This window comes from Capricornis sumatraensis, chromosome 22 (genome assembly GCF_032405125.1).
Source record: "Capricornis sumatraensis isolate serow.1 chromosome 22, serow.2, whole genome shotgun sequence".
Classification (NCBI taxonomy): Eukaryota; Metazoa; Chordata; class Mammalia; order Artiodactyla; family Bovidae; genus Capricornis; species Capricornis sumatraensis.
Window position 1 is genome coordinate 5,247,992 of NC_091090.1, and position 17,303 is coordinate 5,265,294.

At 35.2% G+C, this 17,303-nt stretch overlaps 1 protein-coding gene across 1 annotated transcript in view; it reads right to left on the bottom strand.

Moving 5' to 3' along the window:
• The window catches only part of KHDRBS2 (KH RNA binding domain containing, signal transduction associated 2), a 747,046-nt gene that overhangs the window by 27,357 nt on the left and 702,386 nt on the right, over window positions 1-17,303 (bottom strand). The window contains exon 8 of the mRNA XM_068960975.1: window positions 887-945. Coding sequence (XP_068817076.1) covers window positions 887-945 — 59 coding nt within the window. The remainder of the gene's footprint in view (window positions 1-886; window positions 946-17,303) is intronic.

Sequence of the window (17,303 nt, forward strand, 5' to 3'; positions counted from 1 at the left end):
CACCAGAGAAGTGAGTTAATTTGATGCCTCTGTTCTGAGGAGGGTGCACTTTCTCCCAATGTCTGAACATGTCCTTCCCTGTCCCAATGGAGTACTGCACCTTCATTACATGGAGCCCCAAACACAGGCCACGTTCATCATCTCTTTTGCTGCTTCTCATAAAGAGGAACAGATTGGCCTTCATATTATTTTAATAAAAATCTAGGACTGGGAGCATTTAAAGGAATGCTATTTTTCAAGGCAGCCAACTGGTGATACTGCACATATATTTTCAGGAACCAGAAACTATACTTCTAAAGTAATGCACTGTATTGATACACCATAGGCACTCAATAGTATTACTGAGTTGAAATACAATTAACTTTAAATGGATTTTAAATTAAATTATGTAGTTTTTAAATTAATTTATAGACTGATATGCATACTGACTATTAATTCTTATGAATCAATCATTATTTAGCACTTTCAGAAACTACATGCAATAAAAATAACTTGAAAGTTACAATTTCTGTCCTTAACAGTTTATAAATCTTTTAACTGTGTATTATTCTAATGATCTTTACGGTAACAGAAAGATACAACATTGCTGTCATATCAATGAGTCAGACAATGGGAATAGTGAAACATTTAAGAAAGACACTATTCAGAATGTTCATTGTTGCTGTTGAAAATTATCTATGATTGTGGTTAATTGCTTTTGGAATTTTGATCAAAATTAATCTGTTCAATTTTCTGGCCCTCTAGGTAAAATTTCATCCTGCAATTACATAAATCAGTGTGACCTGGGCTTCTAAAAAAACTGGAGTTAGAAAGATAGAAGTAATTTCTGAATTTTCAGTGATTGATCAATGTTTTGATTTCTGCTTTAGTAAAGAAAAGGTCTTACCATAGCTGTCATAGGCATCCTCACTTACTCCATGACCATAGTCATAGTATTCAGGAACACTGCAATAAATTTAGACAGTAGTTAATGTTACTGTATTTGGGAGGAATCATCCCCAAAACTAATATAGAATTTGAAATCAAAATGTGTACTAAGGTAATATCCCAAGAGTCTCTAGACATAAAACACATATTTGAACATAAATAATAATAGAATAATATTCACTGAATAATACAATTCTAACAAGAATATTCAGTAAGAACAATACAGTTTATTGACAAAAAGTGCTATAGTTTTCTCATCCCACATTAATATTTTTTTACAAATCTCTATCCTCCACTTATATAAATCAAATGTCCTCTAAAACACAAGTATGAGGCTTCAAGAGAAGAATTAGGAAAGCAATATTTCCAAGAAAAAGTGCTACACAAGATGACAATCTGGTCAATTGTGTGTAACCTTTAATGCAATTAGCTTAAGAAATATACATAAATTTCATCTTCACTTTCATACACTAAAATTATACTCCTCTCCAACTTTTTCACAGCATAGGTCCATAGGTTTCTCACATATATAAGCTATTTTGTCTCACTTAATATTTTGCTAGATGCTTAGCCTAATGCAACCAAGTTATAATTTTTAAAAATACTACACAAAAAGTGGAAATTATTTAAACTAACCTAATATTTGGATAATTAATGTGTATTTTTTACTTAAGAATCCACAATATTTTTGGTATACTATATTTTTTCACTCCAGCTCCTTCATCTAAAGATTTCTGCCTGAATAAATTTATGCTTATGTACATAAAATTTATATGTGAATAATTTTTATGTATAAATTTATAGATTATATCACAATTATGAATTCTTTTCAAGTATATAAAAGGATGACAAGAAAAGGGCTTAATATCAAATACCAAATTGTATAAGAGTTGAGGGTGTGTGATAAATTGCCAAAGGGTTAGGTTGGAAGGAAGAGAGGAAGACCTAAAATTATTTGGTTGTCTTTATTCCTCAAGACAATCTCATAGGCCTAATTTTATAAAACACTTGAGACTTCATCAATAGTAACAAATAGTAGAATAATGGAGGCAGAAGATAGGATTAGTGAAATACAAGATAGAATGGCAGAAATAAATGATCAGAGAGGGAAAAAAAAAGAATTAAAAAAAATGAGGACAATCTCAGAGACCTCTAGGACAATATGAAATGCTCCAACATTCGAATTATAGGAGTCCCAGACGAAGAAGAAAAAAAGAAAGACCATGAGAAAATCCCTCAAGAGATAATAGTTGAAAACTTCCCTAAAATGGGGAAGGAAATAATCACCCAAGTCCAAAAAACCCAGAGAGTCCCAAACAGGATAAATGCAAGGCAAAACACCCCAAGACACATATTAATCAAATTAACAAAGATCAGACACAAAGATCAAATATTAAAAGCAGCAAGGGAAAAACAACAAATAACACACAAGGGGATTCCAATAAGGATAACTGCAGATCTTTCAATAGAAACGCTTCAGGACAGGAGGGAATGGCAAGACATACTTAAAGGGATGAAAGAAAATAACCTACAGCCCAGATTACTGTACCCAGCAAGGATCTCATTCAAATCTGAAAGAGAAATCAAAAGCTTTACAGACAAGCAAAAGCTGAGAGAATTCAGCACCACCAAACCAGCTCACTAACAAATGCTAAAAGATATTTTCTAGACAGGAAACACAAAAAGGGTATATAAACCTGAACCCAAAACAATAAAGTAAATGGCAACAGGATCATATTTATTGATAATTAGCTTAAACCTAAATGGGTTGAATGCCCCAACCAAAAGACAAAGACTGGCTGAATGGATACAAAAACAAGACCCCTATATATGCTGTGTAAAAGAGACCCACCTCAAAACAAGGGACACATACAGACTGAAAGTCAAGGGCTGGAAAAAGATATTCAATGCAAATAGAGACCAAAAGAAAGCAGGAGTGGGAATACTGATATCAGATAAAATAGACTTTAAAACAGAGGCTGTGAAAAGAGACAAAGAAGGACACTACATAATGATCAAAGGATCAATTCAAGAAGAAGATACAACAATTATAAATATATATGTACCCACCATAGGAGCACCACAATATGTAAGACAAGTATGAAAGGGGAAATTAACAATAACACAATAATGGTGGGAGATTTTAATATCCACTCGCAACTATGGAGAGATCAACTAAACAGAAAATTCACAAAGAAACAAACTTTAAAGGATACAATAGACCAGTTAGACCTAATTGATATCTATAGGATATTTCACCACAAAACAATGAATTTCACCTTTTTCTCAAGGGCTCACAGAACCTTCTCCAGGATAGATTACATCCTGTGCCATAAATCTAACCTTGATAAATTCAAAAAAATTGAAATCATTCCAAGCATCTTTTCTGACCATAATACAGTAAGCTTAGATCACAATTACAGGAGAAAAACTATTAAAAATTCCAACATATGGAGGCTGAACAACACACTTCTGAATAACCAAAAAAATCACAGAAGAAATCAAAAAAGAAATCAAACTATGCATAGAAAAGAATGAAAATGAAAACACAACAACCCAAAACTTGTGGGACACTATAAAATCAGTGCTATGAGGAAAGTTCAAAGCAATACAGGCATACCACAAGAAACAAGAAAAAAGTCAAATAATTAAACTAACTCTACACCTAAAGCAACTAGAAAAGGAAGAAATGGAGAACACCAGATTTAGTAGAAGGAAAGAAATCTTAAAAATTAGGCAGAAATAAATGCAAAAGAAACAACAGAGACCATAGCAAAAGTCAACAAAGCCAAAAGCTGGTTCTTTGAAAGGATAAATAAAACTGACAAACCATTAGCCAGACTCATCAACAAACAAAAGGAGAAAAGTCAAATCAATAAAATTAGAAATGAAAATGGAGAGATCACAACAGACAACACAGAAATACAAAGGGTCATAAGAGACTACTATCAGCAATTATATGCCAATAAAATGGACAACGTGGAATGGACAAATTCTTAGAAAAGTACAACTTTCCAAAACTGAACCAGGAAGCAATAGAAAATCTTAACCAACCCATCATAAGCATGGAAATTGAAAATATAATCAGAAAACTTCCAGCAAACAAAAGCTCAGATCCAGACGGCTTCACACCTGAATTCTAACAAAAATTTAGACAAGAGCTAACACCTATCCTACTCAAACTCTTTCAGAAAACTGCAGAGAAAGGTAAACTTCCAAACTCATTCTATGATGCTACCATCACCCTAATACCAAAACCTGACAAAGATGCTACAAAAAAGAAAACTACAGGCCAATATCACTGATGAACATAGATACAAAAATCCTTCAAAAAATTCTAGCAATCAGAATCTAACAACACATTAAGAAGATCATGCACCATGGCCGAGTGGGCTTTATCCCAGGGATGCAAGGATTCTTCAGTATCTGCAAATCAATCAATGTAATTCACCACATTAACTAATTGAAAAATAAAAGCCACATGATTATCTCAATAGATGCAGAGAAAGCCTTTGGCAAAATTCAACACCCATTTAAGATAAAAACTCTCCAGAAAGCAGGAATAGAAGGAACATACCTCAACATAATAAAAGCTATCTATGACAAATCCACAGCAAACATTATCCTCAATGGTGAAAAATTGAAAGCATTTCCCTTAAAGTCAGGAACAAGACAAGGGTGCCCACTTTCACCACTACTATTCAACATAGGTCTGGAAGTTTTGGCCATAGCAATCAGAGCAGAAAAAGAAATAAAAAGGAATCCAAATTGGAAAAGAAGAAGTAAAACTCTCACTGTTTGCAGGTGACATGATCCTCTACATAGGAAACCCTAAAAACTCCACCAGAAAATTACTAGAGCTAATCAATGAATATATAAGTAAAGTTGCAGGATATAAAATCAACACACAGAAATCCCTTGCATTCCTATACACTAATAATGAGAAAGTAGAAAAAGAAATTAAGAAAAAAATTCCATTCACTATTGCAATGAAAAGAATAAAATACTTAGGAATACTTCTACCTAAAGAAACTAAAGACCTATATATAGAAAACTATAAAACACTGATGAAAGAAATCAAAGAGGACACTAATAGATGGAGAAATATACCATGTTCATGGATCAGAAGAATCTATATAGTGAAAATGAGTATACTACCCAAAGTAATCTACAGAGTCAATGCAATCCTTATCAAGCTACCAGCGGTATTTTTCACAGAGCTAGAACAAATAATTTCACAATTTGTATGGAAATACAAAAAAACTCAAATAGCCAAAGCAATCTTGAGAAAGAAGAATGGAATTGGAGGAATCAATCTGCCTGACTTCAGGCTCTACTACAAACCCACAGTCATCAAGACAGTATGGTACTGGCACAAAGACAGAAATATAGATCAATGGAACAAAATAGAAAGCCCAGAGAAAAATCCACACACCTATGGACACACCTATGGACACCTTTGGCTTCCCTGTTGGCTCAGAGGTTAAAGTGTCTGCCTCCAATTCAGGAGACCTGGGTTCGATCCCTGGGTCGGAAAGATCCCCTGGAGAAGGAAATGACAACCCACTCCAGTATTCTTGCCTGGAGAATCCCATGGATTGAGGAGCCTGGTGGGCTGCAGTCCACGGGGTCACAAAGAGTCACACACGACTGAGTGACTTTACTTACTTGCTTTTTGGGGACACCTTATCTTCTACAAAGGAGACAAGAATATACAATGGATTATAGACAATCTCTTTAATAAGTGGTGCTGGGAAAACTGGTCAACCACTTGTAAAAGAATGAAACTAGAACACTTTCTAACACCATACACAAAAATAAACTCAAAATGGATTAAAGATCTTAATGTAAGACCAGAAACTATAAAACTCCTAGAGCAGAACATAGACAAAACACTCTCCAACATAAATCACAGCAAGATCCTCTATGACCCACCTCTCAGAATATTGGAAATAAAAGCAAAAATAAACAAATGGGATCTAATTAAAATTAAAAGCTTCTGCACAACAAAGGAAACTATAAGCAAGGTGAAAAGAAAGCCTTCGGAATAGGAGAAAATAATAGCAAATGAAGCAACTGACAAACAACTAATCTCAAAAATATACAAGCTCAATACCAAAAAGCTAAATGACCCAATAGAAAAATGGGCCAGAGAACTAAATAGACATTTCTCCAAAGTAGACATACAGATGGCTAACAAACACATGAAAAGATGCTCAACATCACTCATTATCAGAGAAATGCAAATCAAAACCACAATGAGATACCATTTCACACCAGTTCAAATGGCTGTTATCCAAAAGTCTACAAGCAATAAATGCTGGAGAGGGTGTGGAGAAAAGGGAACCCTCTTACACTGTTGGTGGGAATGCAAACTAGTACAGCCACTGTGGATAACGGTGTGGAGATTCCTTAAAAAACTGGAAATAGAACTGCCTTGTGACCCAGCAATCCCACTGCTGGGCATACACATCTTGGAAACCAGAATTGAAAGAGACACGTGTACCCCAATGTTCATCGCAGCACTGTTTATAATAGCCAGGACATGGAAACTACCTAGATGTCCATCAGCAGATGAATGGATAAGAAACCTGTGGTACATATACACAATGGAGTACTACTCAGCCATTAAAACAAATACATTTGAATCAGTTATAATGAGGTGGATGAAACTGAAGCCAATTATACAGAGTGAAGTAAGCCAGAAAGAAAAACATCAATATGGTATACTAACACATATATATGGAATTTAGAAAGATGATAATGATAACCCTGTATGTGAGACAGCAAAAGAGACACAGATATAAAGAACAGTCTTTTGGACTCTGTGGGAGAGGGAGAGGGTGGGATGATTTGGGAGACTGGCATTGAAACCTGTATAATATCATGTATGAAACGAATCACCAGTCTACGTTCGTTGCAGGATACAGGATGTTTGGGCTTGGTGCACTGGGATGACCCAGAAAGATGGTATGGGGAGGGAGGTAGGGGGTGGGGTTCAGGATTGGGAACACGTGTAAACCCTTGGCGAATTCATGTTGATGTATGGCAAAGCCAATACAGTATTGTAAAGTAAAATGAAGTAAAATTATTAAAAAGAAATAATATTCAGTCACAATAAAGAATAAAATAATGTCATTTGCAGCAACACAGATACCCTAGAGATATCATACTAAGTAAGTCAGAAAGTGAAGGACAAATACTGTATGTTTTCATTTATATGTTGACTCTTAAAAAGCAAAATGAATGGACTCACAGATACAAAGGACAAACTTGTGGTTACCAGCAGGCAGAAGATTAGAGGCTCGTGCAAAATCAGTGAAATGGATTAAGAAGTGCAAACAGGTGTAAAATAAGTATATAACATGTCAGTTACAAGGATGTAGTGTTCAGCACAGGGAATACAGTCAATATTTTATAGCAACTTTAAATGGAGTATAATCTATAAAGATATTGAATGACCATACTCCACATGAACTGAAACTAATATAACATTTAAGATAAATATAATTCAATAATAAAAAGAAAAATCAGTTCAGTTCAGTTCAGTCACTCAGTCATGTCTGACTCTTTGCAACCCCATGAATCACAGCATGCCTGAATAAAATTCAGATTAAGTTTAAAAATATGGTAACTGATGCATTTGTAATTTCTACAAAGTTATATTAATTTTCAATCAATTTTAAATACATATAAGATTTGTTTAGAAACAGTAAGCTGTTTTATTGGCTCTATAGTTTCCATTTCATTATTTCAGAAAGTTATATTGCATTATATTTATTTTAATTTATCATGTTGTTTAAATATGTTACATATAAGTTAAATGTGGACAAATGAATGAAAACACAATGTGACTATTTACTTTGAATGGACATTATTATTCAACCTTATATTTTAGAAAATGTAGCAATCAAAGTTTGTAAACACAGTTACAACTAGAGATGCGTTAATTAAAATTAGGATAATTATTGGCGATTTGAAACTTGAAACTTGAAACTTTATTACTCCAGTGGTTAGAGCAGATATAAATTTCCTAGTACCTGGTATATATGTAAAATCATGATAGAACACATTACCTGCCTTAATCCGTGTCTAGTTATTCATAAAAAAAAATATACAAAATTTTAGCTTTTTGACATCAAGACTTAGACATTAATACATATTTAGAAAAAGTACGTAAAATTTCTGACAGGAAAATACCAGCTTAGTTAATTAATGGTTGATTGTAAAACTTAAAAAATCAGAGGTTTAAAATTTCAGAGTTTTTTGTTTTTTGTTTTGGTGGGTAGAGAAGCATTTTACCTTAATTTTACAGTTTACTAAGACAACTAATTAAATGGAAATTAACACAATAGAAAAATAAGATAAAATTTAGTTTCTGGGGAAAGCTTCACTATAATCAAGCTAATTTTTGAAGTAAGTTCTTAGTAAGCCCATCTGTGTCATGATGAAACTCCCATTCCCATAGTGCTTCTCATCCAGCACTTGGTGCTCATGTTCCTGTGGTCAGAGCAACTGCACTGATGCTAGGATAAACCTGTTCACAGGTCAGTGAGACCAACCAAGCTTATAAACAAGTTTTTAGACATTCAGTTATTGTGAATAGAGACATTGGCAGTAAAAAAAAATAAGATATCTGTTCTATAGGTTTGTGTTCATATAATCAAATCAATTTGACCTGTAAAGTTGGGAGGAATACAGGATGCAATTTGTTAAAGAACAACACTTACTTAACTTTTAAAACTATGTACTTTGGTACGATGTTAAAAAAATATCAGAGATGATTAAACACTCTACAGATACACCAGAGATCGTTGTGGCCTCACAAGATTAAAGCTTTCACATTCATAGTTTTCAGTTCATTTGGTTTATGCCTTGTATGTATTCCAACATTTTGCTAATTCTTGACTAAGCTGTAGAATTTGGATATAAAAGTAGAAAACATAGATGACTATGAATTTCAACTAAAGCTTTACTGACTATTTTCTGAATTGAAGAGAAATAAAACATAAAATAATATTTCAGATGAAAGGATAAAGGGATTTAGTTAATGTAATAATATGAATGATTCATAACTATCCAACTATTCTTAGTGCTTAAGTGAGTTCTCTTAATATTTGTTTCTTCAGCATTTACCCTGAAATTTTGTTCTATTGTGCATTTACACTGTATTTCCAGAAATAACTGTTAAGTAGAGATACATTTTAAGCCCAACCACCACCTTCAAATCGAAAATTGTTAGTTCCTTTATTTTTAATCCATTTACATTATGATCAAGCCCTTCTGTTAAATTCAATAAAGCTTCATACAAGTGCTATTTATAAAGCTCGTGAATCTAGTGTATAGATTAATGGGTAAAACACACAGGTTTATGAATCAGTTCTTCTCACAAACCACAACTTTTCTGTGTCATCCAGGGCATTAAACAAACACTGGTGGGACAGAGACATTAAAGACCCTTCACCAAATAGCTCAAGACTTCACAGCTTCCTTCAACATCACGTTACTGTAATGTTACCTGATAATTCTCATAGCTGTTCCCAGGTCTTCCTTTGGCAGTCATCTCCTATTATTTCCAACACTGAATTTTCAGACTGCCAATAGGATCAACTTTATTCTTACATTAGAGAATGCGACCTATTTGCTAATAGATTCTTACAAATAATTTCCATTTTGACATCTTTTCTAGAACAAAATTTAATTTCTCATGGAAATTAGCTGCATTTTTTCCCTTCTCTCAGCACTCAATATATTCTTTGTTGTTCAATCACCCAGTCATTTCCAATTCTTTGCAATCCCATGGACTACAGCACACCAGGTTTCCCATCTCCTGAAGCTTACTCAGACTCATGTCCATTGAGTCAGGGATGTCATCCAACCATGTTGTTTGTTTTCCCCTTCTCCTCCTGCCTTCAATCTTTCCCAGAGTCAGGGTCTTATCCAATAAGTCAGTTCTTCACATCAGGTGGCAAAAGTGTTGGGGTTTTCACTTCAGTATCAGTCCTTCCAATGAATATTCAGGATTGATTCTTTTAAGATTGATTGGTTTGATCTCCTTGCAATCCAAGGGGCTCACAAGAATCTTCTCCAACACCACACTTCAAAAGCATCAGTTCTTTGGTGCTCAGTCTTCCTTTTGGTCCAACTCTCACATCCATACATGACTACTGGAAAAACCATAGCTTTGACTATAGGAACGTTTGTCGGCAAAATATTTTTTTATGCTTTTAAATGCTGTCTAGTTTGGTCATAACTTTTCTTCCAGGGAGCAAGGATCTTTTAATTTCATGGATGCAGTCACCATCTGCAATGATTTTGGAGTCCAAGAAAATAAAGTATGTCACTGCTTCCGTTGTTTCCCCATCTATTTGCCATGAAGTGATGGGATTTAATGCCATGATCTTACTTTCTGGAATGTTGACTTTCAAGTCAGCCCTTTCACTTTTCTCTTTAACTTTCATCAGGAGGCTATTTAGTTCTTCTTCACTTTCTGCCATAAAGGTGGTGTCATCTGCATATATGAGGCTATTGATATTTCTCCTGGCAATCTTAATTCCAGCTTGTGTTTCATCCAGCCCAGCATTTCACATGATGTATTCTGCTTATAAGTTAAATAAACATGGTGACAATATACTAGCTTGACGTACTCCTTTCCCAATTTTGAACCAGCCCATTGTTCCATGTTTGGTTCTAACTGTTGCTTCTTGACCTGCATATAGATTTCTCAGGAGGCAGGTAAGGTGATCTGGTATTCTTTAATTTTCGAAATCTCTGCCTATACATGTAACAGTACAATAACCATTATAGATACAGTCAGTCTATTTTGTAAAACACTAAAAATGAAACAAATGGCACTGGAAAAGCCTGTATGGAAATCACAGTCTCACAGAAAAGTCACTAAGCAAATGATAAAGGGTGACTTATTGGTTTTTCATTCATCAAATGACGAAACTGAAAAGAAGAAGAAATTAAGTACTCAAATGAAAATGGAGTGAAGAAGACTTAAGGGCAAGTCACTGGCACCAAGCAAAGTTCATAGGTGATTAAAAGCATGGTATGGGCAGCTACTCCTTCAGACCAGGTGCAGGCAGGTGAGAGCTAGACAGGGTGCAAAAGGAGGCAGGGGCCACGTCTTAAAGGACCTTTATTAACTATGGTAAAGAGTTTGGATATTATTTTAGGAAACATTGAAAACAAGGAATGATTTAAAAAGGGGGCAAACATAAGCATTTCTTTCCTTAGGCAAATCCCTCTGTTGGTGGTGTGTTTCATTCTAGTTGTTGTAATCATCATTAACAGCCACAGTATCAATCATATAGTAGGTACTCATATATTTATTGGAAAAATGAATACCTGTACAATGAATATTTCTCTTCACAACTGCTTTCTCCCTTGTGTTTTTCCATCTCTATTTTCTTTATATCTATGAGCTTGGACTTTTTTTTTGTTAAAACATGTGAGAAAATTCACGTATTAGTATAAATTATTTGCAGATAATTCACAACTATTTCATTTCATTAGATGTCTCATTCAGTAACTGCAGCTTGAATTGCTACATATCTAGTTTTTTTTTTCCCCTTACAACTTCACAGATATTAAAAGGCAAGAAAATAGGTTAATTCCAGGTTAACCTCACTCAGCAGTTTAAAAAAGTATTTTGGAAGATTTGGTGAATCTTGAGAGTGATACATATATTAAGCCAGATGTTTTGGAGGCCCAAACTCAAATGCATGGGTTATAAACTACCATGATTTGTTTAATTTTCTTTTGCTAATATTTTTAATAACACTTACAGTGAAAGACAGAATCTATATCTATCACGTTATTTCCTTATTGAGTTAAATCTTCTTTTCTATTTTCTAAACATTTTCACCACCTGATTTTTAGAACTGAGAGATTTAAAATGGAAAGGGGCTTTAAACAAGAAATTAGGTCATTTGTGTTTTGAAATTCTCCTATCCTTCCTTCCTAGAAGCCATAATAACTGTAATAACCATTAAAAAAATTAATAATTTTGTCATACTTAATACATCCCAAAATTTGCTAGGTTAAAATTGTCATATTTAATCATAACAACAATTTTTGAGTTAGTCGTATTTAGCAAGATATAGAATAGATAATCTAGATTTATCTGCTTAAGTTACTTGTCCTAAGCTAACCAGATCTTTGGTGGTAAAACTAGAATTGAACCTTGGTGTATCTGATAACAGAATTCAGTGGACAAACTATACTTCATGCAGTCCATTATATCTATTCAAACGATCATTATCAACTTATCTACATAGTACTAGAAAGAAAGATGGGAAATAATTTACCTAATGACATTTTGATCTTGACTTAACTGTGATTAGGAAGATCAGATGAGTTGTGAGAATCCCTCTGCATTTACCCGTCTTCCTCCTAAAAAAAAATCCCAACTATGATAAAGAACAAGGGCCTGACCCAAGCACACAAAATTCTCAAAACCCTCTTAATCTCCTGCTCAACTATTTCCTCTTCTAGGAAACCTTCTCAGATTCCAAATAACCTTATGATGTGTTCCAACAACTCTATTTACCTCTCACATATATATCACTGTCATTTTTGAATTTCACTTTTCTGTGTGCTAGTAATTATTTACCTGTCTTTCCAAATAAAACTTTATTTATAATATTCAGGGCTATTTGGACCATCATATATTTACAGGGAGTAACCCAGTGCCTTATATATAGTAAATGCTCAAGAAATGTTGGCCAACTGAGTAAATTGATATATTGGAACTGATGAGTTTTATGTTAATTTCAGTTTAAACAGCTAACTTCTAACATAGTTATCATCCAACAATCCATTGCATCGGTTACAGCCCTCACTGCCAGTGTATTCATCCCTTGACTCCTCTTTCTATTTGGAGAATCTAATGCTATCTTATTCCACAGAGCTCTTAACATTTGGTTCTATTTAGAACAAGGTCTCCATTTTTTTTAACCAATTTATTTGATCCTTGCTTAACATAACTTCAATTAGAGTTAACTATTTATCTATCATTTCCAGGTTATTTTAGTGGTAAAGAATCTGCCTGCTAATGTAGAAGTAAGAGACTCAGACTCAATGCCTGGATGAGGAAGATCCCCTGGAAGAGGAAATGGCAACCCACTCCAGTATTCTTGCAGGGAGAATTTAATTAACAGAGAAGCCTTGTGGGCTAGAGTCCAAGGGATCACAGAGTCAGTCATGACTGAGCATTTCAGCCACATTTATATATTCATCTATCTATCTATCTAAAGATTTCAAGAGGTTTGTATTAGGAAAAGTAGATTTGGTGCTTTCTTAGAAAACTTCTATGTAGCAGAATAAAAGATTCTATTCACCAACAAAAGAATAGCACCCAGGTTAAGTAACTTAGATAAGATGCCTTTAAACCATTGCAGGCAGTTTGAACCTGGGGTTTCAAAGTATAGAGATTTTGAGTTTATTATTCTCCTTTTCAATTTCTCATGGGATTGAGGGTAAAAACTTTGTTTTCAATGCACTGTAGCCTGCCAGACTCCTCTGCCCATGGGATTTTCCAGGCAAGAATACTACAGTTGGTTTCCATGTCCTCCTCCAGGGGGTCTTTCTGACCCAGGGATCAAACCCACATCTCCCACATCTCCTACACTGGCAGGCAGATTCGTTACTACTGAGAAGCTACTTAGAAAACTGTGACTACATGAAATCATTCAATAAATATTTACTGAACAGCAATGTCATCCTGAGGATACAAAGAGGAGTTATATTAACATATTACTTAGATATGTTGGAATAATAAGTGTAAGTACTACAAGGAAGTATGGGCTGTCCAGATGGCACTCAGTTCTGTCTAGTTGCTCAGTCATTTCCAACTCTTTGCAAACCCTGAACTGTAGCATGCCAGGCCTCCCTGTCCATCACCAACTCCCAGAGTTCACCCAAACCCATGTCCATCAAGTCGGTAATGCCATACAACCATCTCATCCTCTGTCATTTCCTTCTCTTCCTGCCCCCAATCTTTCCCAGCATCAGGGTCTTTTCAAGTGAGTCAGCTCTTTGCCTCAAGTGGCCAAAGTATTGTAGTTTCAGCTTCAACATCAGTCCTTCCAATGAACACCCAGGACTGATCTCCTTTAAGATGGACTGGCTGGATCTCCAGATGGCACTAACAGTAAAGAATTCACCTGTGAATGCAGTAGATATAAGCGATATGAGTTCAATCTCTGGGTCAGGAAGATCCCTTGGAGGAGGAAATGGAAATCCACACCAGTATTCTTGCCTGGAGAATCCCATGGGCAGAGGGCTACTGTCCACAGAGTTGAAAAGAGTCAGACAGAACTGAAGTGACTTAGCACACATGTACAAAGAAGTATAAATAGATGAATATTGTGCATATTTCCAACCTACTTTCTCTTCATTTATCTGACAAAATTTACTGAGAACCTATTATGTACCAGGAACCATTCTAAGTGCTAAGGACTACAGCAGTGAACAAAATAGACAAACATGCCTGCCCTCACAGAGTTGAGAAGTAAAAAAGTTTAATAGTCATAAGTGCCAAAGAGAAAAGACTAAAGCTGGAAGTAGGACATCAAGTATTCAAATAGGGGATAAAATCATAGTTAAAATGGTCAAAGGAGTGGCCAGAGGAGGTTGGCATGTTGCCAATCACTGAGTTAGACACAACTTAGCATTGAGCAACAACAAAAGTCGTCAAAAGTGATTTTCTGATAAATCAGTATTGAACTATTGGCTCTTTACCATCAGCTCAGATGGTAAAGAATCTGCCTGTAATGCAGGAGACATGGGTTCAGTCCTTGGGTCAGGAAGATCCCCTGGAGAAGGCAATGACAACCTACTCCAGTATTCTTGCCTCAAAAATTCCATGGACAGAGGAGCCTGGTAGGCTACAGTCCATGGAGTCATAAAGAGTTGAACATGACTGAGCAACACAGTAATATTAAAGAAACACCTGTAGGAGATAAAGGAGCAAGTCTTAGAAGTTTAGAGGAAGAATATTCCAGACAAAAACTAAAAAGACCATGAAGTAGGTGTGTGCTTAGGGCATTTGAGTAATGGCAAGACAGCTAGTGTGCCAGGGCAGAGGTGAATTTCAGGAGATGAAGTTGGAAGAATGGTCAAGGTGATAGATACTTTTCCACACCCACTCATACATGTGGTCCTTCCCAAGGCTGTCTCTCGAGTTCATTTCCTTATCCTCTAATTCTTCACTTTTACTTCAGATCCATTCCCAAGACTCCACTGATCACAAACTAGGTAATGTCTATATAGAAGTTTCTAACATAAAAACAATGTTTGTTAGATTCTCCACATTAACATCAATTAGTACAATTGGTTCAAAATATTAGTTATCATATTGTAAAAGTTAAAATGTACTTTATCATTATAATATTAGAAGCTAGTTATTTAATTTAAATCTAAAGCAACAGTGATTCATAAAAGGCATTATTTGAAAGCAACCAAATGTACTTGAATTTTGATAACAGATATTATAAATGAGTGGTGGTCTTTAAACTCATTGTCATGATTAGTACTAATAGTAAATAGAATAAAGACTCAAAATATTTATTAGGTCACTAGCAAATATTTTCAAGAGTTTATAAATGAAACTCTCTTAATTATTAATCTGAATGCAGAGTTCCAAAGAATAGCAGGGGAGATAAAAAAAAAAAAAGGCTTCCTCAGTTATCAATGCAAAGAAATGGAGGAAAACAATAGAATGGGAAATATTAGAGACTTATTCAAGAAAATTAGAGGTACCAAGGGAATATTTCATGAAAATATGGGCACAAAAAGGACAAAAATGGTATGGAATTAACAGAAACAGAAGATATTAAGAAGAGGTGGCAAGAATACACAGAAGAACTATACAAAAAGGATCTTAATGACCTAGATAACCACGATGGTGTGATCACTCACTTAGAGCCAGCCATCTTGGAGTGTGAAGTCAAGTGGGCCTTAGTAACCATCACTAAGATCAACTCTAGTGGAGGTGACTGAATTCCAGTTGAGCTACTTCAAATTCTAAAAGATGATGTTGTTAAAGTGCTGCACTCAATATGCCAGCAAATTTGTAAAATCCAGCAGTGGCCACAGGACTGGAAAAGGTCAGTTTTCTTTCCAATCCCAAAGAAAGGCAGTGCCAAAAAATGTTCAAACTACCACACAATTACACTCTTTTCACGTGCTAGGATAAGCAAAGAAATGCTCAAAATTTTCACATTTTAGCAGAGCAAAGTAATGCTCAAAATTCTCCAAGCTAGGCTTCAATAGTACACAAACTGAGAACTTTCAGATGCTCAAGCTGGACTTAGAAAAGGCCAAGGAACCAGAGATCAAGTTGCCTACGTCTGTTGGATCACAGAAAAGCAAGAGAATTCTAGAAAAACAACTGCTTCTGCCTTATTGATTATGCTAAATCCTTTGACTGTATGGATCACAACGAATAATGGAAAATTCTTCAAGAGACGCTAATGCCAGACCACCTTATCTTCCTCCTGAGAAATCTGTATGCAGGTCAAGAAATAGCAGTTAGAATTGGACATGGGACAATGGATTGGTTCCAAATTGGGAAATAAATATATCAAGGCTGTATTTTGTTACCCTGCTTATTTAACTTATATGCAGAGGACATCATGTGAAATGCCAGACTGGATGAAGCACACACTGGAATCAAGATTGCAGTGGGTAACAATCTCAGATATAGAGATGATTCCACCCTTATGACAGAAAGTGAAGAGGAACTGAAGAGCTTCTTGATGAAGGTGAAAGAGGAAAGTGAAAAAGCTGGCTTAACAGAAAGAAAAACACCAATACAGTATACTAACACATATATATGGAATTTAGAAAGATGGCAATGATGACCCTGTATGCAAGACAGCAAAAAAGACACGGATGAGTATAGCGGACTTTTGGACTCAGAGGGAGAGGGAGAGGGTGGGATGATTTGGGAGAATGGCATTTGAAACATGTATACTATCATGTAAGAATCGAATCGCCAGTCTATGTCTGATGCAGGATACAGCATGCTTGGGGCTGGTGCACGGGGATGACCCAGAGAGATGTTAAAGGGAGGGAGGTGGGAGGGGGGGTTCATGTTTGGGAACGCATGTACACCCGTGGTGGATTCATGTCAATGTATGGCAAAACCAATACAATATTGTAAAGTAAAATAAAGTAAAAATAACAATTAAAAAAAAAAAGCTGGCTTAAAACTCAACATCAAAAAACAAAGATCATGGCATCTGATTTCATCACTTCATGATCAATAGATGGGAAACAATGGAAACAGTCAGAGAATTTATTTTCGTGGGCTCCAAAAGCACTGAAGATGGTGACTGTATCCATAAAATTAAAAGATGCTTGCT